The 26,987-nt window shown below is 45.6% G+C and overlaps 2 protein-coding genes across 3 annotated transcripts in view; both read right to left on the bottom strand.

Annotated features, from left to right (window-relative positions):
• The window catches only part of LOC126527911 (dermonecrotic toxin SPH-like), a 43,231-nt gene extending 28,276 nt beyond the window's left edge, over nt 1–14,955 (bottom strand). For both annotated transcript variants that reach the window (XM_072284385.1, XM_072284386.1), the window contains exons 1-2: nt 14,278–14,955; nt 13,328–13,439 (exon numbers count right to left, since the gene is read on the bottom strand). The gene's annotated coding sequence lies outside the window, so the exon portion shown is untranslated. The remainder of the gene's footprint in view (nt 1–13,327; nt 13,440–14,277) is intronic.
• A 3,321-nt stretch (nt 14,956–18,276) lies between these two features.
• LOC126527910 (uncharacterized) overlaps nt 18,277–26,987 on the bottom strand; it is a 32,585-nt gene continuing 23,874 nt past the window's right edge. The window contains exons 4-5 of the mRNA XM_050175754.3: nt 21,288–21,520; nt 18,277–18,791 (exon numbers count right to left, since the gene is read on the bottom strand). Of these exons, the coding sequence (XP_050031711.3) occupies nt 18,428–18,791; nt 21,288–21,520 (597 nt within the window). The 3' untranslated portion in view covers nt 18,277–18,427. The remainder of the gene's footprint in view (nt 18,792–21,287; nt 21,521–26,987) is intronic.

The raw sequence follows: 26,987 nt of genomic DNA, 5'->3' as shown, positions 1-26,987 counted from the left end.
GTAAATAAAATGACTAACCTTGCTTCCCATAGCTGTCTATTCATTCGCTTTCACAGCCAATGTCTCGCTTATGGGACTAAACTACGAGTTTCTTGTTAATTTTGGATTTTATGTTCCAAAACCGCAAATTTATTGGGCAGTACGTTGTTGTGGGGAGCCCGGAATAATTTTTACTCCCTGGTGTTCTTTACGGTGCTCCCAATGTACAACACCGGATATTTGATTTTCGCACCTATCGAAATGGGGTCGCCATGGCCCGGCTTTGATCACAAGACGCACGGAAGACTTCGTATCTTCGTCAACAAGTACACAATAAACATGTTTGCCCGGGGCTATTTCGTTCTGCAGATACATAATCAAGGTATGCCTACTTGAGCTCCAAAGCGATGCACCGCCCACTGGCAGCTCGGCTTACATCAGCCAATCGAGACACTAAGCTATAGTTTGTTGACCGCTGCAGTCACGGCCGACAGCGCTTCCAATCCAGCCGCAACATGTCATAATGTGCTAATTTTCTTGCCATAGACATTATATGGGAACAAGTCCCCGCCGCGGCTGCCGCGTTTCGCTGAAGGCGAAATTCATAAAACGCCCGTATCGCTTCCACTGGGGCACGTTAAATGTCTCCTGGCGGTCAAGGTTATTCCGGAGTGCTCCACTACGGCATGGCTCATAATCAATTCGTTTCTCTGGCACGTAAAAGCGCGGAATTCAAAAGTCATTATGCGGGTACTCCCATTTCTGCCTTTGTCATCAATAACGGCGTCGTCAGGATGTTTCAATAACGTTCAAGCGTGATAAGATCGCAAGAGCACGCCTTATGTTGCAGGTGAAAGGGTTAGCGTGTGAAGGTGAGGCGAGAAGGATGATTCCTTGACCGCAGCGCGCAAGGAAGGATAATCGGAAGGACGTGCGCCTTCTTCAATAACGCGTTAGAGGTATCGCGGGGATGTGTGCGCCCTAGCCGGTAAGCGGGGGGAGGGGGGCCGGCTAGCGCGCTTCTCTTCTGCTACTGTGGCCGCGGCTACACCTACCTTGGAAATAATATTGCCGTGGGTGGAATGGCTAGGCGACGGGAGATAGATGATGGCTTCGTGTGCACTGTGTTCCCGCGCGCCTATAGTTCTTGCTGAAGCCAAATACAGCCCGAAGAACAATTCACTCTCCGCTCTTCATCACGTGAGCGTCCTGATAGCGAGTGTCTCTGGTCCTAAAGTGAGATGTTTTTGTGTTTTTCTGTGCGCGCGTAACACCACCGTTGGTAATTTAGTTAGCGAGTGAATCTTACCAGTAGTTTATACGACGGGTAAGACTACTATCATTATTATTCTTATACCTGTCGAATAGTTTGCTATCACAATCAAGGCTTCACATTTCTAGCGAAACTGCGACTTTTTATTATAGTTAGCCCTCAATCACCATATTTACAGTAGGAAGCAAGATTATACATTCGCGAGAAATAACGTATTGCCAGCGTCACACCGTGGATGTGCGGCTCCAGATTGCGATGGTTTCTTCTGACGGTCAAGTAATGGGGACGCAGAGCACGGGGCTAAACGCGTGGTGAGGTAGCATACATAGCTTCATATAACTAATGAATATGGATATTGCAATGGAAATAAATGTATGGTGCCGAAACTATGATGGGTGTTGAGAGAAATTGGTGGTTTGTGTAGAGGGCTTGACTACCCGAGCATTCTGATTCTTTCCTTTATGTTATCACCCTTTGATCAATTAGCAAGCTATTATTTGTGAAAGAGCTTTCGATAAAATAATTACTAAGGTTAACAGTTTCATTGAAATAAGTTATTCAATCAAAGCGTTTGGCAACAAAGGGAACGGCAGCTTCGCTTTAACAGGAATAACGATGATGGAATGACTACGACACCCGCCGTGGTTGCTCAGTGGCTATGGTGTTGAGCTGCTGAGCACGAGGACGCGGGATCGAATCCCGGCCACGGCGGCCGCATTTCGATGGGGGCGAAATGCGAAAACACCGGTGTGCTTAGATTTAGGCGCACGTTAAAGAACCCCAGGTGGTCGAAATTTCCGGAGTCCCCCACTACGGCGTTCCTCATAATCAGAAAGTGGTTTTGGCACGTAAAACCTCATAACTTAAAAAAATGACTACAACGACAAAGCAGACATAGAAGCGATGACGCACAGTCGCGACAAAATCGCAACGCAGTGACGGCGACAGACTCAGGACGGTGGAGCGATTACGACGTCATAAAAAAAAATTATCAGAATGAAATGTAGACGATGAAACGATGACTGCGGCATGAAGACGACAGACCGGCGTCGCGTTTGTGTCAGAGTTCACATGTACGCTTACGTAAATCGCACTGCATAAGGGGCAATTTTGAACTATGTGCGATACCAGATCATCGTACATTACTTTGCTGCAGATACTGTGAGCAGTGATATGGAAGTCATGTTCCTCATGTCTACATAACTATCGTCATCGCTTCACCTCTTCATCTTCGGCACGCTAGCTCGTGCTCTTTAAATAAAGCGTTTGTTCTACCGTTTCGCCTCAATTCCCACAAATATATTCGTCGATATGCTAAGCGACCCCCCAGATAGCCACGCCAAACGCTGATGGGTGGACAAAAGCATCGCTTGAAAAGTTGGTCATTACAGTTGGTATATTTAAGCTTTTTTTTTTAATATACAACAAACGATATCAAATTCTATGTAGTTGCGAAGCACCGCCACTTATGCCTTCCGATGCAAATCTTTAGATGAGCGGTTATAAAGTTTTCATTAGGTGCAGCCCTATCCATAAAGCTTTTCTTTTGACTGCAGCGTTTTTGTATTTCATGTGTCCACAGAAAATTACCCTATCTTGTTTTTTTTTGTTTTTTTTGAAGTAGTGGGAGAACGTTATCATCGAAATATCGTTTGCCACACCATAATGTTGGACATGTTGGACACGCCCGTAAACAACGCGCTCTTAATATGTATCCCTTCGAAAATAAAATATGAGCAACTTTAACCAAAGCACTGTGTCAGATTAGCAGGTGCTTCTTGTTCATTTGATTTATCCTCTTCGGCGTGCGTTATTTTATCAGGCACGGCAAATGCATATATAAATGCTTTGTTGAATTTCTTTTTTTCACATAATTTACAACCATGGTGTGTGCTTTATTAGAAACTCGGTTTCTTTTTTATTTTTCTACGCTAAGTCTAATCCAAAATATATTTTATTAAATTTGACACATAGCGTTATATAGCGCAGGTGGGAGTCGCGATATACAAAAATAAGTCTCTTACGCCATGCGGCTAATTGCGGGGAGCAGGTATTGTGTTCGTCAGCCGGAACAGATGCGCACCTGCTTTGCTCTGCCTGGCTTTTAAACCTGCCTGCAGTGAAAAAATGACCTACGTCAAAATAGCCAGTTTCGCTCTCCAATCCGACTACTGCCTCTAGATGGCATATAGGCTTACTGAGTTCCAGGTTTTCTGCTGTATACCTCGACACAAAAACGCCGTCGGAGAATAAAATACAATCCAGTTCGTTTGTAAAGCGGTCAACCTCGAATTTTTCATATAAACAACCATATACACATTGTGTAAAGTGTATTATTAAATGCCAATAAATATTTTTTGGTCGGTAACTCTATTCGGTCACTAAAAGTGGGTTCATCAAATCCCATAAAAACAGTTGTCCGAGAGGTATTACCGTATGCTTGCGTTGTGTTTTAGTTGCGTCCCGTACTACTATATAAAGAAATCGCATCCATCCCCGTGCCTCAGGCATTTAAGAAATGCAGATCTTTAGGTCAAAGGTAAGTCTCAGCCCCACATTTCTCGTATTTCGAATTTTCTATCTTCGAAGAATCATGCTGTGCTTTGTTTTACGAGAACCGCCTAGGTTTTCATTTTCTACCTGTCGCGTGAGGCCAACGACAATGGCATTCCGCTACTGAGCACGCTCGAGCTTGTGGGTTCGAATTCCGACGCCCACATTACGACGGGGGCGAAATCGAGAACGCTCGTTTGCCTTGCAGTAGTTTCTCGTTAAGCAACCCCAGGCGGACACAATTATTCCAGTGCCCTCGGCTACGCAGTACTTCACAGCCATCGTGTTGCATTGGAGCATTGAACCTCACGAATCAATGAATCAGCTTTTTCGTTTGCGATTCCAATGCGTTCTAAATTCTCCACGATTATGGTGTAACCACATACTATCTTATGTGGTTATCGCATTGCTTGACGAAATCTAGGCGTCAATGAAGAGTTGTACTGTTTGTTTTCACGCGGCTGTAGATCGTAGCAGTAATAGAGTTATTTTGTTTGCTGGAAAGTGGTTGGTCCAGCTGATTAGTTTACATCACGCTTGCCAGATACTGTTTAAATATGATGCTTTGAATAAAACACCTACAAAAAACAACCACGCTTCGACAGCTGCTGAGCCAGGTACAAAAGCCACGAAGCTTATACGATGCATTCTCATTCCGTGCAATGGTTGCTGTAAACCACAAAGCGCAGCAATCTTGCAGTGTGCTTCAGAAGCATCTTCCTTGTGGCCACCGATGCAGCAAGGTCTGGCCACGAGATTGCACGGATACGAGCGCCCGCTTTTCCAACGGTTCAGTTAAAGGCTAATCCGTAAGAACGCTTCTTCTTGGGCTCGCTTGCGACTCAGAGCTATTGGACGCCGACGTAGACAAATACACATACTGACACGAAGCGCCTATACTGTCTACTTCGCCCGTGTATTTATCTGCGCCTTTCGTCTGACAACTAGATGACAATAACCAGCTAGGCGCCAGCAGGCCTAAGAATAGTGCTAAATTACTCTCTGTGGAGACTAGGCGTTGGTACTTGGAGAACAAGTCAGTTAAATTATCTTATTGTTATTGTTGTTTTTCATGGTGCTGGCATTCTCACAGTACTTCAAGCTCTTCCCGGGGGCTGGCTATCTGTGTATCTATGTACACTTGTATCTAACCGTTTCCCCGCCTACCTGGTTCACTAGATAGTCCATGACCGATGATGGTAGTCCACCGACTAGTACATGATAGGGAGAGCGCATCGGACGGCTGTGCTGAAGAAACAGGACTCTAAACCAACCATCGGGCCAACTTGGGTCACTTAGTATGAAGTGATGTGTACACGTGTGCCGCGCTGTTCAACGAGCCTTCTTCACGCTGACATGGGTCGCGAGACCGAGTGCGTACCACTGTTAATGAAACTCTATGACGTCGCATTGGAGCACTAGGTACGTGCCACTTGACCTGTGCCGGTCATCAGTGAACCTTTTTCTTGCCAACTTGGACATTAAGCAGGTGCCGCTCTTCAACCTCTCGTCAACATTGGTCACTCAGTATGCGCTACTGGGTACGCAGCAAGCGAGGGAACAATGCTCAGCGTTCGCAGGCACGTTCTTGTCCGGAGGTCACGCGCGGAACTTTCCGCAGTGCCGCTAGATGGCGCAGCGTGTCCAGAAACAATCCCCAAGAGAGGAGCCCGGTTGCCACATGACGCGTTTCTCAGCGTTAGTTCCCCAAAACATTAAGGACCTGCTTGATACTAACCTCGAACATCGTCGCAAACTCATATGTTGCCCCGGCCACGTCGGCCTTCCGGGCAAAGAGACAGCCAACGCACTAGCTCGATGTTTCCAAGCAACAGCGGCAGGCGATCGCACTTCCATACTCTCATCTCCCCACTTCTAGCAGAGACATCCTCACGTATCAAAGACTCGAGCGACAGACATTCGGTTCACCTCACAAATCACTCAACTGCGCGGAAGCCAACGATCTCCATGAAATAAAAACAAACGCATTCCCTAATCTTCGCTTACTGAAGAAAATGATTCCCGAAACATGCAAGGTCGAGTGCCCTTGGTGTGGGGGATAGGCAACTCTGTTTCATAAGTGATGGTACAATCCCAACGAACCCGCCGAGATAGGCAAACACCTACACATCTACACCATAAATAAGGAGCAGTGGGAAGTACCACTCGCCAGCTCGGATCCAGGAAAGCAACTCGCCCTCATCCAACTGATCCGGCGGGCAGCAACGGTCAGCGAATCCCTGGATTGAGGGCCTCGACCACATCGGCTCCGACTTCTTTCGGCACATAAAGCTGAATAATTGATTGAATTAATTAATTAGTTAATTAATTAATGAAACAATTAATGTACGCACCAGCGGCGCCATGCATTCCGGAGGCTACGCATAGGCTTAATGGTGGCGGCGTTAAATGGCACCGAGTGCTCATAGGGAAGCGCGAAAGAGGAATCTCGCTGCCGTATACGCCTCATACATAACTCATTTCGACGGTGGCAATACGTTGTGGCACTATATGGATTCAATGCTAAACGCATAATTATCGACAGCCATCGTGAGATGGATAGTACGGATTTTTTACCCCTGAGGTTCTTTTGGCTCCTTCAACGAGCACAATATGCTGTCCACTGAATTGCGCGAAGGAATACTTCCTCACACCTATATAAACCAAGTACCACTGTTAGCGTCCTTTCACTTCTCCTGAACACTTTTTCATCCGACGTTTCTTTCATACACTAACTAAATCCGTTCTGTAACGAATGTTATCTTGCTGTTGGACAGGAGGATCGATGCCGGATCAAGAGCAGGTTGTTCGACGTGGGCGACTGCCGCTTTCTTTCATGACCATCGCTGTTACATGCAGCCCGCCTGTAGTAGTCTTTTCGTAAAAGCATCTGATTCTTACAACGTTTGTGACACAAGCGCATGTTGCTCGTTCTTATTTAGCAGCGCACAAAAACGGATAACGTTTGGGAGGCAAGCTGCACGACTTTTCAGAATAGAGGATAAGCTGCGGCTGAAGTGTCCACTGGCTACAGAAGAATTATTGGCCAAAGAAACGCGTGTTGTATATGCTAGTGCAGGCAAGCAATTCCAAGCTACAGCAACTCAATTTGCGAAAAGAGAAAGGCACTGCCATCGTGGCGACAAAGCTTCGTGTAATATATTCCCTAGAGCACACACGAAAAAATTTACTACCCCTTAACGAAAAGCTTGTTTGAACTCAGCTTCAGTATTTTGATAATGTAGGAGTTCGAAAGCACTTGAAACTTACCTGGGAAAAAGAAGCACTAGGACTTATATCCCAGCAGGTGCCAAGCGTGTTTTCGTAGTTAAGGTGGACAGCACTGTCAGGCCGTCCTCACACTGCGCTCAAATCTCAGTCTGCAACGGCACCACGAATATGAAGTGCATGTCACGTCTCCACAGACAGGTGAGTAAATTTTGTGAGGTACATGTGCTACCATATCAATGAGAGACATGAGGCGTAGGCAGCAGCTGCTGCAAAGTCGCCGTTTGCAAGTAACCCCTGTTGCGGCAGCTTCGCGAGCCATCATTTGTTGCTGTGCACTTGCGCAGCACACTTGCAATAGGCCAGAATACAAAAGGATTGCTGTTCTGAGCCAACCTGGATCATATTTCAGAGGTCACTTTTGAAAACAGATAGCAGATGGTTTCAATGAGTTCTTTTAGTCGGTGTTTCACAGAGATACAGATAACACGTCACAGATGACGTAAACTATTCCTGCGCTTTTCCTTTAGAGCCTCTTTCGTTTCACCAGGACTATAGTGTTAGGATGCTGAGCACGAGGTCGCGGGATCAAATTCCGGCCACGGCGGCCGCATTTCGATGGGGGCGAAATGCGAAAACACCCGTGTACTTAGATTTAGGTGCACGTTAAAGAACCCCAGGTGGTCGAAATTTCCGAAGTACTCCACTACGGCGTGCCTCATCATCAGAAAGTGGTTTTGGCACGTAAAACCCCATAATTTATTTATTTTTTCGTTTCACCAGGATGACGTGTTTCATCAACTGCTAAACTTAGATTCAAAGAAGGCCAGTGGCCCTGACGGGATACCGACGGTATTTCTGAAGGGATATGCCGAGTGTACGTCCTTTTATTTAGAAATTATTTTTGAACACTCTTTACGTACTTATTCCCTTCCACAAGATCGGCGCTGCGCTGCTGTTATTCCGGCGTTCAAAAGTGGAAATCGCCTGCTTCTAAACAACTATCGCCCTGTATCCCTGACAACTGTATGTTCCAAACTCATAGAGCACGTAATAGCAAAACGCATTATTCATTTTCTGGAAACAAATAGGTTTCTTTATGCAAATAAGCATGGTTTTAGACAGGGCCTCTCAACGGTTACCCAATTAATCGAAATGGTTCACGATTTTTCAGTGGGTTTAGACGAACGCCAACAGACTGATATGATTTGCGTTGATTTTAGAAAAGAGTTTGATAAAGTGTCGCATAATAAACTGCTTTTTAAACTCCGCCAAGTATTTATCAATAACGACATTTTAAAATGGATTGAAGCATATTTAACAGGTCGGAGGCAAGTAGTACGCGTTAGTAATTGTGTGTCAGGTTTTTTGGAGGTATTTTTTGGGGTACCACAGGGGTCGGTGCGAGGCCCATTATTGTTCTTGCTTCATATTAGTGATGAGGTTACAGTTGTTCAGCCGCCAGTGGTGTTGAAGCTTTTTGCAGATGACTGCTTACTTTATACACTAGTTACCTGTAAAAACGATTAGGTAAAACTTAACGAGCTTCTCGAAGGTCTTCATACTTGGTGCCAGAAATGGGACATGGAAATTAATTATGTCAAAACCACCTTCGCGCACATTACCCGAAAGAAAAACGTTGTTTCCTTCCAGTATCACATTGGAAATGCTATTTTGACAAATGTGTCTAGTTTCAGATATCTTGGTGTATTGACTGCTGATGACCTAAACTATCGCAGCCAGATTAAAATTGTGTGCTCTGCATCGTACAAAAAGCTGTGTTTTCTTCAAGTAAAGCTACGAAACGCAACCAAAGACGTCAAGGTAATGGCATACAGAACTTTTATTCGACCTGTTCTAGAATACGCTGCCGCAGTTTGGAGTCCCCATCAGAAAGGTCTAAATGCTACACTGGAAAGAATCTACAGACTTGCAGCCCGATTTATATGTTCTTGGTAAAAAAAAACAGAATCGGTTACCGAAATGCTAACTTCATGCAATTTGGAATTATTAGAAATTAGGTGACAGAGGAACGGGATAAAATTATTATTTCAGATTCTACAGAGTCATGTAAAGATTGATAAAAAAACAGGTACATACGTGCACCTGGTAGACTTAGCGAGAGAATAAATCATGGTGCAACCATCCGTCCTTATGCCACCCGCAGAAACGTCTTTCGTTATTCGTTTTTTTGCCGATGTCATCGAAAAATGGAATGGACTACCTGCACTCATTGCTGAATGCACTGATATATATAAGCGTTTGAAACTCTTCTTGATAGTTTTGTTCCTTGAAATAAATTCAATGTTTGCTTGATATTCTGCATTCCTGTCAATCATTCTATGCCACTTGTTCGATGATCTTGATATTTTCGAGGATGTTTTGTTGAAGTTTTATGATACATCAAAGTTCCTTCCATATCAGTTTTTTATTTGTGATGTATTCCCTCTCTGTAATGACCCTCACATGAGGGTTAACAGTATGTTTAAACCAAAAAAATTAAAAAACAATTTGTTCCGAATACCCTGTACACCAACGCTTCTTCTGAAGAAAAATGGGCAATAACGGCGACTCGCTAACACACAAGCTAGCTCGCACACTCGCGTTTTGTCATTAAGTATGCGATGAAGCCGCAATGTAAACGCACGGTTGACCCAAAAAGAACGATGGTACCAGCTGCACCAGACGATCTACCATGTCCCACCCTTTCTTTATCAGGTTCTTAAAACAAGAAAGGGGCTCACAGATGGAATAGCACACTGTGGTGTAAAGTTCGTAAACAGGGATAAGGTGCCTCAGAAAGGCTCTTGTGTTTCGTCTGGAACCTGCTTGCATATTTTTCTCTTTGGTGACTGACACGATGGAATTCAGATGAATGAAAACACAAACAAGAACCGCCAGTCGGCGTCGTTTTTTAATTCCGATGCCTCTTGGGTACGATTCTAGTTCTCAGGTGACGGAGAACTTCAAGGAGGCGGCAAAAAGAAGTGAGAGGCAGGCTGGGTGTCCACCTCAAAGGAACGTCAGTGACGTAAAAATGTACTGGGCAAACTTGCGCTTGCAAACGACAATACATACAGCTGGAATGCTGGAGGGGTGACACTTCCAACAGACTCGGCGCTCCTATAATCACACTGATAAAATAATAGCCTGGCATATATATATATATATATATATATATATATATATATATATATATATATATATGTGTGTGTGTGTGTGTATCTGAGTGTGTCTGTGATAGTTGTGATGTTCGAACAAACGCATATTGGTCAGTGTGGCGATATGAGAATGCTTCCCCAGTAGACAATGCGTTGGAGAACAATGTAACGTCACCGTGACATCACCACTTGAGGACAGTGTCATACAGCGCGCTTGTTTACGTAAACGTAAATGCACAATAAGACATATGAAATGTCGGATCGAATAAAAAAATGAAAAGTGCCACGAGCAAGAAACACGTGGCTGGGCTTAATTATTACGACAATTGGTGAACGCCTGTTTGTACGAAATGCCCTGGCGTGTGCGCTTTCATGCAAATGCGAGTTTAGTACTAGAAGCTATTTTCTGAACAGCAGTCTACTCGTCTCAGCCGTTGTTAAAAAATGATTGTTATACTTCACCATTTGATGTCGCGATCATTTGCTGCATTTCATATCTTGCGCCTCTCTCTCATTTCAATAAACCACATTGTGTTATTGGACAACATGTTTTTAAGAGAGTGGATGCACCTAGATTACACACAGTATTTTCTAGTTATATAAATAATTTTGTAATGAATACACGGGTACTGCTTGTGAGCTGTGGTAATCTTTGAACTCCAAGTTTGGGCCGCGTAACTTGACAACAGTAAAAGAAATATGGCGAAAGGGTACAGTGTTCAAAATCGGCAGGTTTATGTGTATGAAAATACAAAGGAGAAATACAAGCGTACAATAAGCTACTACGCAAAATGCAGGTGCTAAAACAAAGTTCACAAACTTCTTCCATGTTCTGATCTCTAGAAAAACAGCCCTATTTACATATTCGGGAAGATTTCATTCGCCCTACTTTGGCATGACATTGCGATGAACATAAGCGCTCATGCATTTTTGTGAATATTTTTCTTATACGTTTATGACAGCTACCTACTTACGCAAACTGGTCGAGAGCAATCAGCTGCAAGAATAATTGCCATTGTTTATTTTTCTTTGCTTCAGTAGGCGTGCTTTCTGACCGACATATTCAATTAATGGTGAATGTAGATGAATAAATGAACCTGCTCTGAAGGTCTCTTCGTTAAGTATAAAAATTTACCATACAAGCAAACTATTGCCGCTACCGCTTTCTTTTACATAGTTCACGAATTATTGAAGTAAGCTGAAGTACACACAATCGAGAGTGAGAGTGAGAGAAAACAGCCCTTGTTTACATAGCCCTACATTGCGTATGTTATTTCAGCACATTTCGCCCAATGCCTATCTACTATAACCCTATGAAGTGATTTCACATCCTTGCCTTTTCACACTTTAAACAAAAAGCATGTCTTCCGAGATTTTTAAGGCCTTCTTGGTTCGTGTTTACTTTTGCGCTGCTCAGCAATAGTTTGTCCAAACCAGTTTTGTTGCTTCACATGCTTTCTTTTTCGCTCTTTAATAATGTTACCGCAAGTCAGAATGCGCAGCAATGCTTGCCGTTAAGAAATTTTTCCCATCGGCCGGCTACTCCAAGCGGTAAAGCAACGTGTTTTCTAAACGTTTACAAGCCCCAGACGTCAAAGCGGCTATTCTGCTATCTTTTCGTTAAACATGTAGCCTCCAGTCTCAGCTATACGACTATTGCAATACGACTATTGACTAAGCAAAAGTTGCGACAAGGAAAAGCTTATGCAGCAGCTACAGCTTGCTTGTGACTATTAGTTTATCTAGTCCTGCATTTATGGAACCAAAAAAAAAACACATAACGAAATCACAGCGTATTATTTCATTATTAGGCGTTCATTAAGCTTGGGCAACATAATTCATTTTCAAAATTTCTGAGTAGCTACTTTCCCCTTCAGTTTTTTAGCATAAAAAAAAATTGTGCACCATAATTTAGCACTTCAATCATGTTTTCGTCATGGTGGCACGAAAAACACATGTCTGTGCACTGAAGTACGATATATTAGGTCAGTTTTTCTGCCTGTGGCTGCTTTACTGCGTCGTTTTAACAAGGAAGGTATCTAGAAAAGGTCGTTCTTTGTTTCGGCTTTAAATTTCGATACAAATCTTTGAGTGGTCTTCTTTTTGGTGGGCTGTCCTACTGCTCTACTCTAATTTACGCACTTTTAAACAAGGTTTTGAAGATGTTGGTTCAGATAATCAAATTAAATCACTTCATTTCACATCAGGCGCACAATTTTTACTCTTTCAGGTATAATGCAAAACATTAATTCAATTGGTATTAGCATATCACGCTTCACGAATGGCAAAAAGCTCCTTTTTACTTCGCGGAGCAGGCTTACTTAGGCTTAATTGACGCATAACGAAATCTGGGTTTTGACTCTCCCCAGCATTTCTCCTCAGCGACGGTTCCGGGCATCATGATTTTGATAGCATTTAGATGAATCTACGCTTAAATCTTTCGCTTTTCTAGAAATACTTTGGGTTCTGGAAAAACCGAATGCTTAAATCTAGAAAATTTTTAGGACATATCGGAAGCCACAATGGCCCAAATACTAGAATAACAATTGTGAAAGCCTACGCTCATGTACCAGCGCCAACATTTTAGATTAAAACACAAGGAAAGTTTGCTATATATACATACATACATACATACATACATACATACATACATACATACATACATACATACATACATACATACATACATACATGTGTGTGTGTGTGTGCGTGTGCGTGTGCGTGCGTGTGTGTGTGTGTGTGTGTGTGTGTGTGTGTGTGTGTGTGTGTGTGTGTGTGTGTGTGTGTGTGTGTGTGTGTGTGTGTGTGTGTGTGTGTGTGTGTGTGTGTGTGTGTGTGTGTGTTCAATTGTTTACTCAAATCCTCTCACAGAGTGAATGAACATTTGGTGAAAACATATTTTAGTGGCACGCATGTTTCAAGCGGATCGTCTAAGATAATTTACTCCTCTTGGAGTGTTCTTAGCCTTTGAGCATGCTGATATGTTTCACCATATCAGCGCTTTTGCACTACCCGCACTTATATCAGCATCATAGGTGAAACATGAGCACTTCTGTTGCAAACATTGTGCACTATGTGGTAAACATTAACAACGTTGGCGCTCCGTTTGCTACCGGCGGCCATCTTCGCTCACCACGATCGCAAGAGCGTGTTCTCGATGCACTTGTCAGAGACACGGTCGGGCTGCCAGGCAATTTTTCACTGCTGAACAAGGTGGAGCCTCTGTTGGAGAGCTGGCTCTTGGTCTGAAAAAACAGCATGCGGGACATGGTTTCTGCACCGTTTCTTCCAGTCGTCCAATGACCATGCTCCACTAAGGTAACCTAACATTAAGTTGCTTGGATTTAGGAAAATTGCTTTATTATTTGGTTGATCTCGCCGCTATTGCATTCCTGTTTAACAATGTGTGGCCCATTAGCAATATACGTCAATCCTTCATTAAACACGAAACTACGGGAATGTGGTCACCTGGCGTCCCTTTATTTTATTATTGTGTTATTCATGGTGCACCAGGTACTTCCTCCTTCCATATGTTTGTCAGTAATTCGCGTATATTACGCTGACTTAGACATCTAATTCTTTACGACATTACATGTATCAACTCACGTAAGCCATCTTTTTCTGACCAACCAAATCCACGCAGCCATGTATTTCCCTTTGTTTAGAAATTGGAAATATTCGCAGGCCGTTTTCCTTTAATATTCGTATTAAGTACGAACTGAAAATTTCGCTGTTCAAGCAGGATAAAGCATGATCTTGGTCAGCCGACGTATATCAGTGCCCACGCCAACCACGGTATGATAGAACGATTCGTGAACACTACTGGCGGCGAGAACTTACGGAGTCGCCATCTATCGGAAGCGCCGTGCTCGCTTGCGCAGTATGAGGGATAACGCGTAGTTTGGCTGTCGGCGCTCAATAAAAACACTACGCGGGAGTCTTCCTGGACACTTCTGTAAGTACTCTCAAAAAGTGGGAAGCTTTCACTTTCATAATAATAATCTTAGCCAAACATAAGGCACCAAATGGTCTACAGACATTACCAGAATGGTTACACACTAAATACGTAGAGTGACGGCTCACATTGCGCAGTCGCCGCGATGAAGTCCCCCGAACCGGCTCCTTGCGTGAAATGTAGGCATTTGCTGGGAGCAAACTATGTAAAATATGTTCTGATAGTGGGCTGACTGTATAATTCAATGCAGCATAACAGAATGAAGCCTCAATGCAGCGATCGCGCGGCTCGCAGCGACCAGCTGCGCGTCTTCATGCATGCCCGTGCATAATTTATCGCTTCGTGGCGCGAGCTTTACGCCGCAGAATATCATCATCTGACAGTACATTTATTTACTTATTTATTTATTTATTTATTTATTTATTTGTTTGTTTATTTATTTATTTATATATTTATTATACCTCAAAGGTCCCTGAACAGGACATTACAAGAGGGGTGGGCACATTGAAAAAACGACGTGTCTGGTTAGGTTATGTGACCTGAAAGATGGTCTTTGATGGCAGCTTTGAAACGAGAAATGTCAGTGATGAGGGCGATGTCAGAAGGAAGGGTATTCCATTCACGCGCTGTGTATTGAAAAAAAAGAACGTTGATGCGCAGTGGAATGGGCGCGTGGTAGATACACAGCATTAGGATGTGTGTGGCGGGAAAAACGATGCGCTGGAATGATGACCTGGTTACCTGTAAGCTGTAAATGAAAGAACCTAAAAAATAAAAGAAAACGAGCACTTTTGCGGCGGGAGGTGAGCGAGAGAAGACACAAACTGGATTTTGAGGCTGAAACGCTTGTGTTATATGAGTAGTCAGAAAGAATGATTCTGGCCGCTCTGTTCTGAACCGGTTCAATGGTATTAATCATATTAACCTGATGCTTGCCATAAATAGCACAAGCATATTCTAGTTTAGTTCGGATTAAGGTTTTATATGCTAGTAGTTTGACTGAGGGAGGTGCTGATGACAAGTTACGGCGTAGATAACTTTGTAATCGGTTGCAGGAATTAGTTAACTGACTTATATGATGGGTCCACGATAAGTCACTAGATATATGCACTCCTAGGTATTTAGATGTTTCACACTGTGTTAAAGTGCAGTTCTTAAGGGAGTAGGATGGTACTACATAATTACGACGTCGATGAAAGCACACGTGAGAACACTTACTGACATTGAGGGACATGTACCATTTGCTGCACCATGCCTGGATTTGGAGGAGGTCTTCCTGAAGAGCGGAGCAACACGGAGCGTCACATAAGCAGCCATTGTTGCGTGGATTATCAGAACTCTTCATAAATAGTTTCGTTGTAACTAGGGACTTCGACGCCTACGAGGGCGACTTGTGATGTACGTGCCATCCTAACGTTTCAAACCTTTTTTCACTTCTAGATTCTTGGACGTTTCAATATCATTATTTCTCAAGTACCGTTGCACTTTGTTTGAGGGTCTTCTCAGCGAGCACTTTCTCGCTGCTTCTTTTTCTTAATCCAGTACATTCATTCTTTGGTGCTAACACAAACATGAGCATATACCATGACTTCTTTTTAATGTGCTTCATACCGCTGCCTTTCCGTCCCAGTGAACTTTGCACTATCTAGCATCAACAAGTTCATAGACCAAAGGCCAAAGCTTGATTACGTTAGCCGGGCAGTACGAGCGGGCGAAAGTCTCAGTGCGCGCTTTCTGCTAGTAATCGTGAACGTCGCAGCCCCGATGCCAGAGAGGAAATTATACTCGCGGAAGGGCTTGCAGCACACCCGAGTTGTAGCCGATGCCCGCTTCCGGTTCTAAGTTTCGCTATTCAAGCTTCACGCAGCCTCTTGTCTTGCGGGTACGTGCGAAAACTTACACCGGACCCCCTTCCGCACGTCGGGCACTGCGGCCTAGGATGTTGGGCGCCTTCAAAGGCTGCCACTACGTATTATAGTACTTTCCAGTGTTGTTAAGAAGACATTCGAAGGGGCAAAACTTTCGTCACTTATTCAGAACCGCAGCGCTGGTGGGACTTTTAACTTTCGTTTTCGGCTCGCTTCGGCGCTTCCGAAGCAGCCGATGCGGCTGCTGCGTCCACGCGGTCCCTCATACCACGTCCAGCCGACGGCGGCGCCAGCTTTTCCAGTGGTGGACCTCACCCCCAATGTCACTTGCGGGCATTGTCCACTGCTGCACTGAAAAGCCATGGTGGCTCCAGTGGTAGTATTCTTGGACGGTAACCTTCAGCGACACTTTCGTGATATTTGCCCGTGAATTGCTCAAGACGCGTAGGTTTTCACAAGCGACAGAAGCTTTGACAAATAGGTTTGAAATTAGGTATGTGGAAGCTTATATTGCACCAGTGGTAATTTGCTCAAGACCCCTTAACCATATAGTAGTTTATGAAACAGCGGGTGTGACACCTATTATTTCATGAAAAAGAAAACGCTTCTTGGAAAAAAAATGCTACATTTGTACACAAACTTCAAGGGAATTGAGGGCGTCGTCGGAAACATCCTCAAATATGTGACAACAGCGTTCTTCTCGAAAGGTGGACTAAATAATTTCGTATAGTAAAACACAAAAGAACTTTCGCCCAAAGTTTATAATACATATACAACACTTGTCAATGAACATTTCCTTACGTGTCATGCTAATGCACGTCTCATCACATTTACATTATGGAGCTGCTTTGTTATAGCATTGCGAAAATGCTCGCCTATTGCAACTCTTGCATTTTTCAACTATATTTTAGAGGGCTATTCTTAGGCGCCTGCTGCTGCATTTAGCGCCGGTGTCCCTCGGCGTAACCAAACAGACGAACACAGCGAAGGATGAAAGAGCGATAGCGGAGCACAGTGTGGCATGAAAGGCGGTGGTAGCGAATAGGACGCAAGGCGGAGAACGGATGAGAAGCGTGCAGCGGTACAATGAGGAGGAAAGCGGAGGAGGAGGGTACGGCGAAAGCGTGAAAGAAAAGCGTAGTGCCGAGCAAGGTGGGCTATGAAGCGACGACCCCTAGGAGATGGCGCCAGAATAGCGCGCCGTCGTCTATTTACCGATGGCATGCGGCGAGGGCGTCCACCCATGCCATATATGAAAAAAAAAGAAACTCTGCATGAGCGGAGATGTCTAGTGCGGCTCCTGTGAATCGCGCACGCGCGTCACCCACACACAATCTCCCGGTTAGCGAGGCAATCACGCAAGGTCGGCTGCATCGTGACTAGCGACGAGGAAGCGGCAGGGCGTTTTTTTTATCTCATCGGCAGCGCTCGGCCACCAACATGCATTTTCGTCGTCATCCGACGGGAGCCTACCTTGTTCACCGAACGCACGCTTGAGAGCAGCACGATACCCCTGCGCAAGCACTCCATCTCGTGGCTCTTTTTTTTTTTTCATATTTCGCGGGCGTTATTTGCAACCCGGAAAAATGACTACGTGAGAGGTATCGTAAAGGAAACAACTCGATCGGTGGTTTCTGGAGGTGCTCAAAAATCTGCGTAGCATACATGGGGTCCTCAGCCCATTATTAAAAAGTTGGGTAATTAGACTTAGAGAGTTACGGGGAAAACAAAAAAAATTGTCTGAGTTACTATAGGCTATGGCGAATAGCATCCGTACGGTTCAATTCGCTTACGAGGCGCCTTCCATATTTAAGTTCTTGGCTCGTTATGGGGAACACCCTGTATCGCGAAATAAAGGCACGTATAAAGCTGTGCTCAAATTTCGTATTAGAGAGTATGGTAATGGAGGGTGAATTTCTTGGTCTGTGAATAGCAGCCTTAACAATGAAGTAAAAAAGAAGTCACAATATTGGGTCGACATTTATTCGTAGTTTAATTTATTATGCAGCTTGCCTTTGAATTTGCCTTATCAGGAGCGTCAGTGGTAATTTATTCGCGCATTTATTTCGAATACTTCAACGGCCCCAAATTAGAGTTAGGAAGATATGATAGCATCTAAATAGGCACATAGCATACACTCAGCCTAGGATCTGTTGTATCATACATTGACGTTTTTCCTGATTAGTATTCTTGAGCCGCATTCTTGCATAAGGTCCGGCGTCAACGTTAGTGCCGGTGTTATTGCCTCATAGTTACTGTAACTCGTAACCCTGCGGACAGCAGGCGCACTATTTGGGTATATGAACTAATCACTAAGTGACAGGAACGAAACCGAAGTCGAGGGTGAAAGGTCTGTATTGCTCGAGCCCCCTCCTACACCACCGCCACCTCGCACCCGTAGGTGCGCACGCTAGGGACGAGCACGCACGCAGCTCCTCAAGCAGGCCTCCATGGTCGGAAACCTGTTGGCGCCTGCGAGGCAAAGTTGCCGTGCGCCTCCGCCACCAGCGGAGGGCAGTTCGCGGCAGCGCCTGGTTCTTGCGCCGTGCGCCGGCGCATCCGCGATGTAGCCGTAGCGAAGCTGCTTCACTTCGCACGTGACCGCTCTCGGCACGCGGCAGGGTGGCGCACCTCGCTTCGTGCATCGGCGGACGCACTCCAGAGACGTTCGGAACACGTCGGCGCCCAGCGACGGGCAGCGGCCTTCGGGAAAGCGCCAGCGCCGGCACCCCTTGCCGTCGACGTACCACCACCAGGTTTCGGTGACGTCTCGCCTGCTTCAGCACGCCAACATAAAATTGACGAAGAAGGCAGGTACTCAAGGTGAAAACAATAGCACTGGTAGCTTCTGCTTGTCTGCATGTGGTCATGAGAGCGTCCTATTAGGAAGCGGTTAAAAGGAAGCCTTATTCAGCGCATTGATAATATTGTTCGTAGATTTCGATGGATGGTGACGGACATGGCGTAACGGCACTAAGAAGTATGGAACATCCATGAAAAACGTATTTATGTTCATAGATCGAGTACTTGGTAATAAGCCTTAATTGATAGACCATGCCAATTTTGCTGCCAATAATAGATCAGCACTATGTACAACGCATTCCTGCACTATTGATTAGCAAGTTGCGGAGGAAAGTTACACGTGTGTGCAGGACAGGAGTTGGTGGAGGGCAGAAGCAAAGTCATAACTTTCCAATGCTTGGCAAAAGAACATCGGCAGAAACCATCGGTAGATTGTTGTCCAAGTCGAGCGATAGCTTTGTGGACTAAAACTGTTGAAGTGTGCAGATGTTTGTTGTGCGATGCGTGAGGAAAAATCCCAAGACGACGGCGTTCACGAGAAATCACTGCAACATTCTCATGACGACGCCGAATTAAAGAAGGCATGACGGCAACGGAATGGGATGACGCAGATGACGCCGCAACAAAAGCGTGATGATGCCGATGCGACGACGACAGCGTCGCAGCGACGCCGTGACGACGACGGAATAACGACAACACCATGACAGCCATGTTGCAGCAATGGCAGCATGACAAAGTTGACAAGATGAGACCAGAATGACCACAATGTGACAATGACGACTACAACGACAGCGGCATGACGAAGACGGCAAGGCGAAAGGGGCATGCCTGCGTGGGACGCATCGCGAACGGGAAATTCCAAGGAGGCCAGATACTTCGACCACGAGAACGAGCGAAAGAGTCAGAGAAATGCTATCACTTCGGTAGTTGTGTCCTAGGTGCACCACGTGAACAGTGCAGACATTGCCACTTGACTGGGTACAACTGCAAAGCGTGCTTGCGGCCAGGTCATCTCTGTAAGTGATTTTCACGTGACGCTAGCAGACACGCCGGGCCATAAAATAGCTGCTAACCCTTCAATGTTAAATAGGCACTAAAGACAATACCAGGTTGAGCTATACCTCGAAATTAGCGCCGCAACCTCTCGAGGCATCATTTTTTATTATACTTTTCGCGAACCCGAACATGGGATTCACGTAAGACGGGATTGGCGCCGATGCTGTTATTCCGCGCTATGGCATCGCATACCATCTAGTGTTCATTCTAAAATAAAAAGTTTTAGGCGCAGTTGTGCCTGCTCATGCGGTGTGCATCTGCCTTTTTTTCTCATTTGTGACACTGCACTGTTCTGTATTTTTTCCAGTCTAAACACTCGCCTATACACAACAGTGCCTCGGGTGAATGTAAGTATATATATACAAATAAATAAACAAATAAAGTAAGCAGCTGCGCACCTTCGATAGGAAGACAGAACAGGCGAACGCAAATCCTAGTGCCGCGTTGCCATGTTGAAAAAACACAATCGATAAAAAGCGCATAAAATGGTATAACAAAAAACAAAAAGCATGTCTCAATCTTTTGCGAAAATCAAGGAAGATCAGGAGAATGCACCATTGCGCATTTATGCTATTCTAGTTCTATTTCTAACAAGCTAACCGAGGGCTTACGTACAGAAGCACCCGTCACTGTATAAAGTGCGGCCTCAGCTATCACCTTTTCGTGATTACTCGCATGCTTTGCAACGCCCGCAGTCTGATGAAATAATGGAGCGTAACCACACTGATATCAGCGCAGTGCGCGAGACCGTTCTCTATCTTTCTGCAGCCTGAAATGTGTAATGACCTGGAAATGCAGCCTGAAAAGTGTAATGGCAGTCTGACATTTAGGCATCTGCCAGTCCGTCTTACGTATTTCTGTCCACAGAAGAAGATACCTCGGTACCTTGAGACTTGGTAGTCAGTTCCACCTTGGTACATTCAAGAATACTTTTTCTATCGGTCCTTCTACACTTGTGCCTTTCCATTTTCCACGGATAAGTCGTAGAACGAAAAATGTACTCGAAACTCACACGTATGAGGAGGAACTTAAAACGTAACTCCACATCGTTCCCTTTTTTATTCGTGCTTCGCACGCCTACCTTTTGACCTCAGAACACCCTTATTCTAACGGTTGTAGCACCCTTGCTGTGTGAATCGCTGGATCAAAGCCCGCTGTAATGTGCCGCTCAGCACGATCGCCGTGATTGCTGGCGAAAAGTATGAAATCCTAACATACGTATGTTCTTCTATGACGGACGATCTGAATTTCCTAAGAATTGTGCGGTCCCTTCGGGCGCTTTCTTCTGGGCAACTAAATAATTCTCTTGCAATTAACAAGCGTTTCGAGATCACGAAAAGAAAAATCGAACCCTATGGAGTAACTGGCTGCGTATGCTCTCCTCTCAAGTAAAACACCGTGGTCTGACTCACGCCTGGCACTCTGCAAGAACGGCTTTTTTGTAGCACTCTGCCGCAGGCGCTTTCCTGTCCACGCAGTGTCGTCGGCAGCTTTCCATGGACGTGAACCGATTGCGACCGCGATTGCAGAGGCCCGGTCCACGGGGCGACAGCCTCATGCACGATTGTCCGCTGCCATTGTAGTAGAATTCTACTGGTCCCCCCGAGCAGAATCTGAAGGCTGGTTGTCCACAAACCGCCTTCGTCTTCAGAAACAAAAAAAGGACACACAGTGAGCAACTATGGTTTTTCATAACTTCAAGACAGGTAAACGCCTTACACCAAGTCGCCGCTATCTGTCGCTCGCTTCTTACAGAAGCCGGGTATAATGTCAGTTAAGTATAGGTTACTTCTGAGTACCTTATGAGCACCTTATATTTATAAATCGCTTATTCTACATACTCCAACACGGACAATATGAAAAGGCATCGGAACATACATTGCAAAGCCTTGCTCGTTTCGGCATCTCTCTGATTGTACGAGGAAACATCTGCTTCGAACGAAGGCTATAGGGCAAGGCTTTTAGTTCTCCAACGGAACTAAAGAAAGGCACTGGGAGATTTTGCGGCACTACTTTTACAACGCCGACCCCAGCGGTGTCTCAATAGCAGCTTTCCTATGGCTCCTATGGTAGCGAATATTTTAGTCTAAACGAAAGCGAATTGACAGAAGAGTGAGGTCATTCACTGTTGTCCAGGGGCTACGGCGTTGCCCCACTAAGCTCAATGTCGCAGGCTCGACCCCGTGCGCAGCGGGCGCGTTCGAACGGGGGCGAAATGCAAAAACGGTCGATAAAACCTAAAGAACCACACGCTGTCAAAATAATCCGATGTCACTTATACTCTAGTCGTGATTTTGCCACGTAAAATTTCAGAATAAAATTTTTTAGGGAAAAGACGATAGTTCCTGTCGCAACTTTATATTCTTTCTCATCTTTTTTACGCAATCACAAGTATGAACGAACTCAGGGCGCTGTAATCTAAAGCTATTTCAAACTGTTTTAATTTCATTTGTGCACTCAACGCTCCACGACCGGTCAAAACTTTTTCGGGCTACCTGTCTATCACGCAACGTCACGAAAACCGCGAAAACTCCCGATCTGATAGCACGTGCGCCCACTGATATGGAAGATTAGACCAAACAAAAAATATCTGGCGTTTTCTTTTCGACGCCTTTCACCTAATATTTAGCTTTCCGCTATTGGTCACAAGTTTTCGGACTGCACACACTTCGCCTTTCTTTCACCAAACTTCACAAATTTGTGAATGCTCACAACGTCAAAGAGACGTGTACGCATTCATCATCATCATCTTCGTCTTCACCTTATCTTTATGTCCGCTGCAGGACGAAGGCCTCTCTCTGCGATCTCCAATTGCCCTGTCTTGCGCTAGCTTATTCAAAGTTGCGTAATTTCACCTCCTCACCTAATTTTCTGCCTTCCTCGACTTCGCTTGTTTCCCCTTGGCAGCCATTCTGTAACTCTAATGGTCCACCGGTTATCTACCCTATACATTACATGGGCTGCGCAGCTTTTTTTTTTCTCTTAGAGTCGACTTGAATATCGGCGATCACTACTTGCTAGCCGACCCAGACAGCACCGTTCCTATCTCTTAACGGTATGCCTCACATTTTTCATTCCATCGTCCTTTGCACTGTCCTTAACTTGTTCTCTTTGTTAATCTCCGAGGTTCTGTCTCATATGTTATCACCAGTCAAATGCAATGATTGTACACTTTTCTTTGCGACGATAGTAGTAAGCTCCGAGTCCTGATTTGGTCATTTTTGCCGTATGCGCTCCAACCAATTTTGTTCTTCTGTACATTTACTTATCATGGTTACGGTCTCCTGCGAGTAATTGGCCTAGATAAAAATACTCCTCCACAGAATCTAGAGGCTGACTGGTGATGATGAGTTGTTGGGTCCTTGTCATGCTACTGAACATTACCTTTGCCTTCTGCATATTAATCTTCAGCCCTACTCTTACAGTTTAATGGTAAGGTCCTCATTAATTTATTGTAATTCTTCCTCAGTATTGCTGAACAGGAAAATGTCATCTGTAAACCGAAGGTTACTGAGATATTCGCATTTCTGAGATATTCGCATTTGATCCTCACTCACAAGCCTTCCCAATCTAATCGCTTGAATACTTGTTCAAAGCATGCAGTGAATAGCATTCAATAGATTGTCTCTCCTTGCCTTGCCCCTATCTTGATAGTTTTTTTTTCTACTTTTCTTGTGGAGAACCAAGGTAGCTGTGGAATCTTTGTAGATGTTTCCTAAAAAATTTCCTAAGATATTTCCTGTACTTCTTGATTGTGCAATGCATCTAGGACTGCTGGATGCCTACTCAATAAAATGCCCTTTTATAATCTATTAAAGTCGTACACAGTGGTTAATTATACTCTGGAGTCCTCACTTACCTGATTGGTGACATGGAATTTGATACATTGCAAAATATCCCTTTACGAAGCCAGCCTGTTGTCTTGGTTTATTGAAATCAAGTGTTGCCCTCATTTTATTGGCAATAATCTTGATATTTTGATAATACTGAAAGCAAGCTAATGGGTCTCTAATGTTTCAATTCCCTAATGTCTCCCTTCTTATAGATTGGCATAATGCTGGCATTCTTCCACCTCTCTGCAACACTTTAAGTTGGGAGGCATTGCGTAAGAGCCGCAAGCTTTTCAAGCATGGTTTATACTCCATTTTTGACTAAATAGACTGTTACTTCATCTTTTCCTGCGGCTTTTCCCCGGGTCACGTCTTGCAAGACCCTTCTAACTTCAAATTTAGTTATAGAAGGAGCCTCTGTATCCTGTTCATCACTACTTCAAATGAAGGTAGCGTGGCCGCTCCGGGTACTCTACAGGTCAGTATAAGTTCTCCTACTGGCTTTACATCACCGAAATCGCTGATGACATTATCCTTCTTATCTTTCAGTGCATACATCTTGCTGTCTCCTACGCAAACTTTTCGTTTGATTGATTTCATGCTGCGGGCATCTTTTACTACTTCGTCAATCCACTTCAGTTATTTTATAATTTCGAATGTCCCTTGCTGCTTATTGATGATTAGTTTACACTGTTCGGCGAATTCTATCTGATTTCTTAATTTAGGAACTTTCATTCTTTGTAGTTTATTTATTAGTTCCTTTGTTACGTGAGCGATCTTACCTACTGGTCGGCTCGTTGCTTTACCTCTCACTTTATTTGTTGCTTCTGAAATCAGCCTAGTTATCGTTTCACTCATTACCTCTATGTTGTTTTCAACTTCCTGTTCTAAAGCTGCATATTGTTACGTGTAGCTGATGTACGAGTCTATTTACAATATATTTACACGTAGACAAACGGTGGCAATGATGGCGACGCTATATCAAGCGGTGGCCACGTCGTCTTCCTTCTCCTCAGTGCAGCCACACTGTGGCGGCTGTTCCGTAGCATCACCCCCGGCAGTAGAAGCGCCGTCCCGGTGCTTAATCTACACATCCGCGGCGAAAGGTGTGTGATATGGCTTTAGTCTCGCCACGTGAACGATGTCACTTGCAGCCGACGATGACGCTGAGAGGCTGGCGGGGATGACTTCATACGTGACATCGGTCACTTGTCGCACCACACGGTATGGGCCAGTGTAGCGCGACAGCAGCTTGTCGGAAAGGCCCACACGTCGAATGGGGGACCAGAGAAGCACCAGAGAACCGGAGTAAATTGTACGTCGCGATGGTGGCAATCAGAGAGGCGTCTCTGGTGCTTCTGCGAGGCCTCGAGATGGGTGCGGGCGAGCTGGCGCGCGTGGTCGGTGTGTGCGATCGCGTCGCGGGCGTATTCAGTGCTTGAACGTGTGGCCGAGGGCAACAAAGTGTCCAAGGGCAACGCGGGTTCTCGGCCATATAGGAGATAGAATGGTGAATAGCCGGCGGTGTCGTGACGCGATGAATTGTACGCGAACGTCACATATGTTAAGTGAAGATCCCAGTCGTGGTGGTCGGTCGCGACGTACTTGGATAGCGTGTCGGTGATGGTCCGGTTGAGGCGTTCCGTGAGGCCGTTGGTCTGTGGGTGGTAGGACGTGCTGAACTTGTGCTTAGTCGAGCAGCAGTGGAGGATGTCCTCGACGACTGCCGACAGAAAGCTGCGGCCACGGTCAGTGAGTAATTGGCGCGGGGCACCGTGCACTAAAATGATGTCATAGAGCAGAAAGTCAGCAACGTCAGTAGCAGAACTTGTCGGGAGAGCTCTGGTGATTGCGTACCGCGTAGCATAATCAGTAGTGACGGCGACCCATTTATTTCCGGAGCCCGAGAGAGGAAACGGTCCAAGAAGGTCTAGACCAACACGGAAAAAGGGTTCCGGTGGGATGTCGATCGGCTGAAGACATCCAGCTGGAGGTTTGGAGGGCTTCTTCCGGCGCTAACAGGGCTCACAAGCGGCAACGTAGCGCCGCACGGAGCGGGCGAGACCCGGCCAAAAGAATCGACGGCGTACACGGTCGTATGTGCGCGAGACGCCCAAGTGTCCAGCCACGGGAGCGTCGTGAAGTTGTTGGAGGACAGTCGAACGCAGGTGTGATGGAATTACGAGCAGAAGGTCATGGCCGTGTGGATCGAGATTGCGGCGGTATAGTGTCCCTTCCTTAAGGAGAAACATCCGGAGAGAGGCGTCGCCAGGCGTTGACTCCAGATGGTCGATGAGGGCTCGTAATGAAGGATTGCGGCGTTACTCATTGCCGATTTCGAGCAACTGGGACACAGAGAAAACGCAAGTGATGGTGTCCGCATCAGCCGGGTCGTCGACGGGGTAGCGGGACAAACAATCGGCATCCTGGTGCAAGCGTCCCGTCTTGTATACCACGGAGAAGGTATAGTCTTGCAGGCGTAACGCCCAGCGAGCGAGTCGTCCCGTGGGGTCCTTGAGCGAGGATAGCCAGCAGAGCGCGTGGTGATCAGTGATGACACAGAAGGGACGTCCGTACAAGTATGGACGAAACTTGGCAACAGCCCACACAAGAGCGAGGCACTCGCGCTCTGTGATTGAATAATTGCGCTCGGCGGGTGATAGAAGTCGGCTGGCATAGGCTATAACGCGATCATGTCCACGCTGGTGTTGTGCTAATACTGCTCCTATGCCGTGACCACTGGCATCAAACTTCCGTTGAAGCAGACGGGTCAAAAGGGCCAGAATTGGAGGCGTGGTAAGGAGAGTAGTGAGCTGCGAAAAAGATGCGGCATGGTCAGGTCCCCAAGAAAATAGGGCGTCTTTCTTCAAGAGGTCGGTCAGGGGACGGGTGATGGTCGCGAAATCCGTCACAAAGCGTCGGAAATATGAGCACAGCCCTACGAAACTACGAACGTCCTTGGTAGGCTTCGGAACAGGAAAGTTCGTAACGGCGCGAATTTTGTCCGGGTCAGGTCGCTCGCCTCTGGCGTCCACGAGGTGTCCAAGGACGGTGATTTGCCGGCGAGCGAAGTGACATTTTGACGAGTTCAACTGGAGACCGGCGCGGCGGAACACGTCAAGAATCGCTGAAAGGCGGTCTAGATGCGTGTCAAATGTGGGTGAATAAACGATGACGCCGTCCAGATAGCACAAACAGGTGGACCACTTGAACCCCTGAAGCAAAGAGTCCACCATTCGTTCGAAGGTGGCGGTCGCGTTACAGAGTCCGGAAGGCATCACC

The sequence above is a fragment of the Dermacentor andersoni genome, chromosome 9 (genome assembly GCF_023375885.2).
Source record: "Dermacentor andersoni chromosome 9, qqDerAnde1_hic_scaffold, whole genome shotgun sequence".
Lineage (NCBI taxonomy): Eukaryota > Metazoa > Arthropoda > Arachnida > Ixodida > Ixodidae > Dermacentor > Dermacentor andersoni.
The sequence above is the reverse complement of the archived record's forward strand: the minus strand, read 5'-3'. Positions and strand labels throughout refer to the sequence as shown.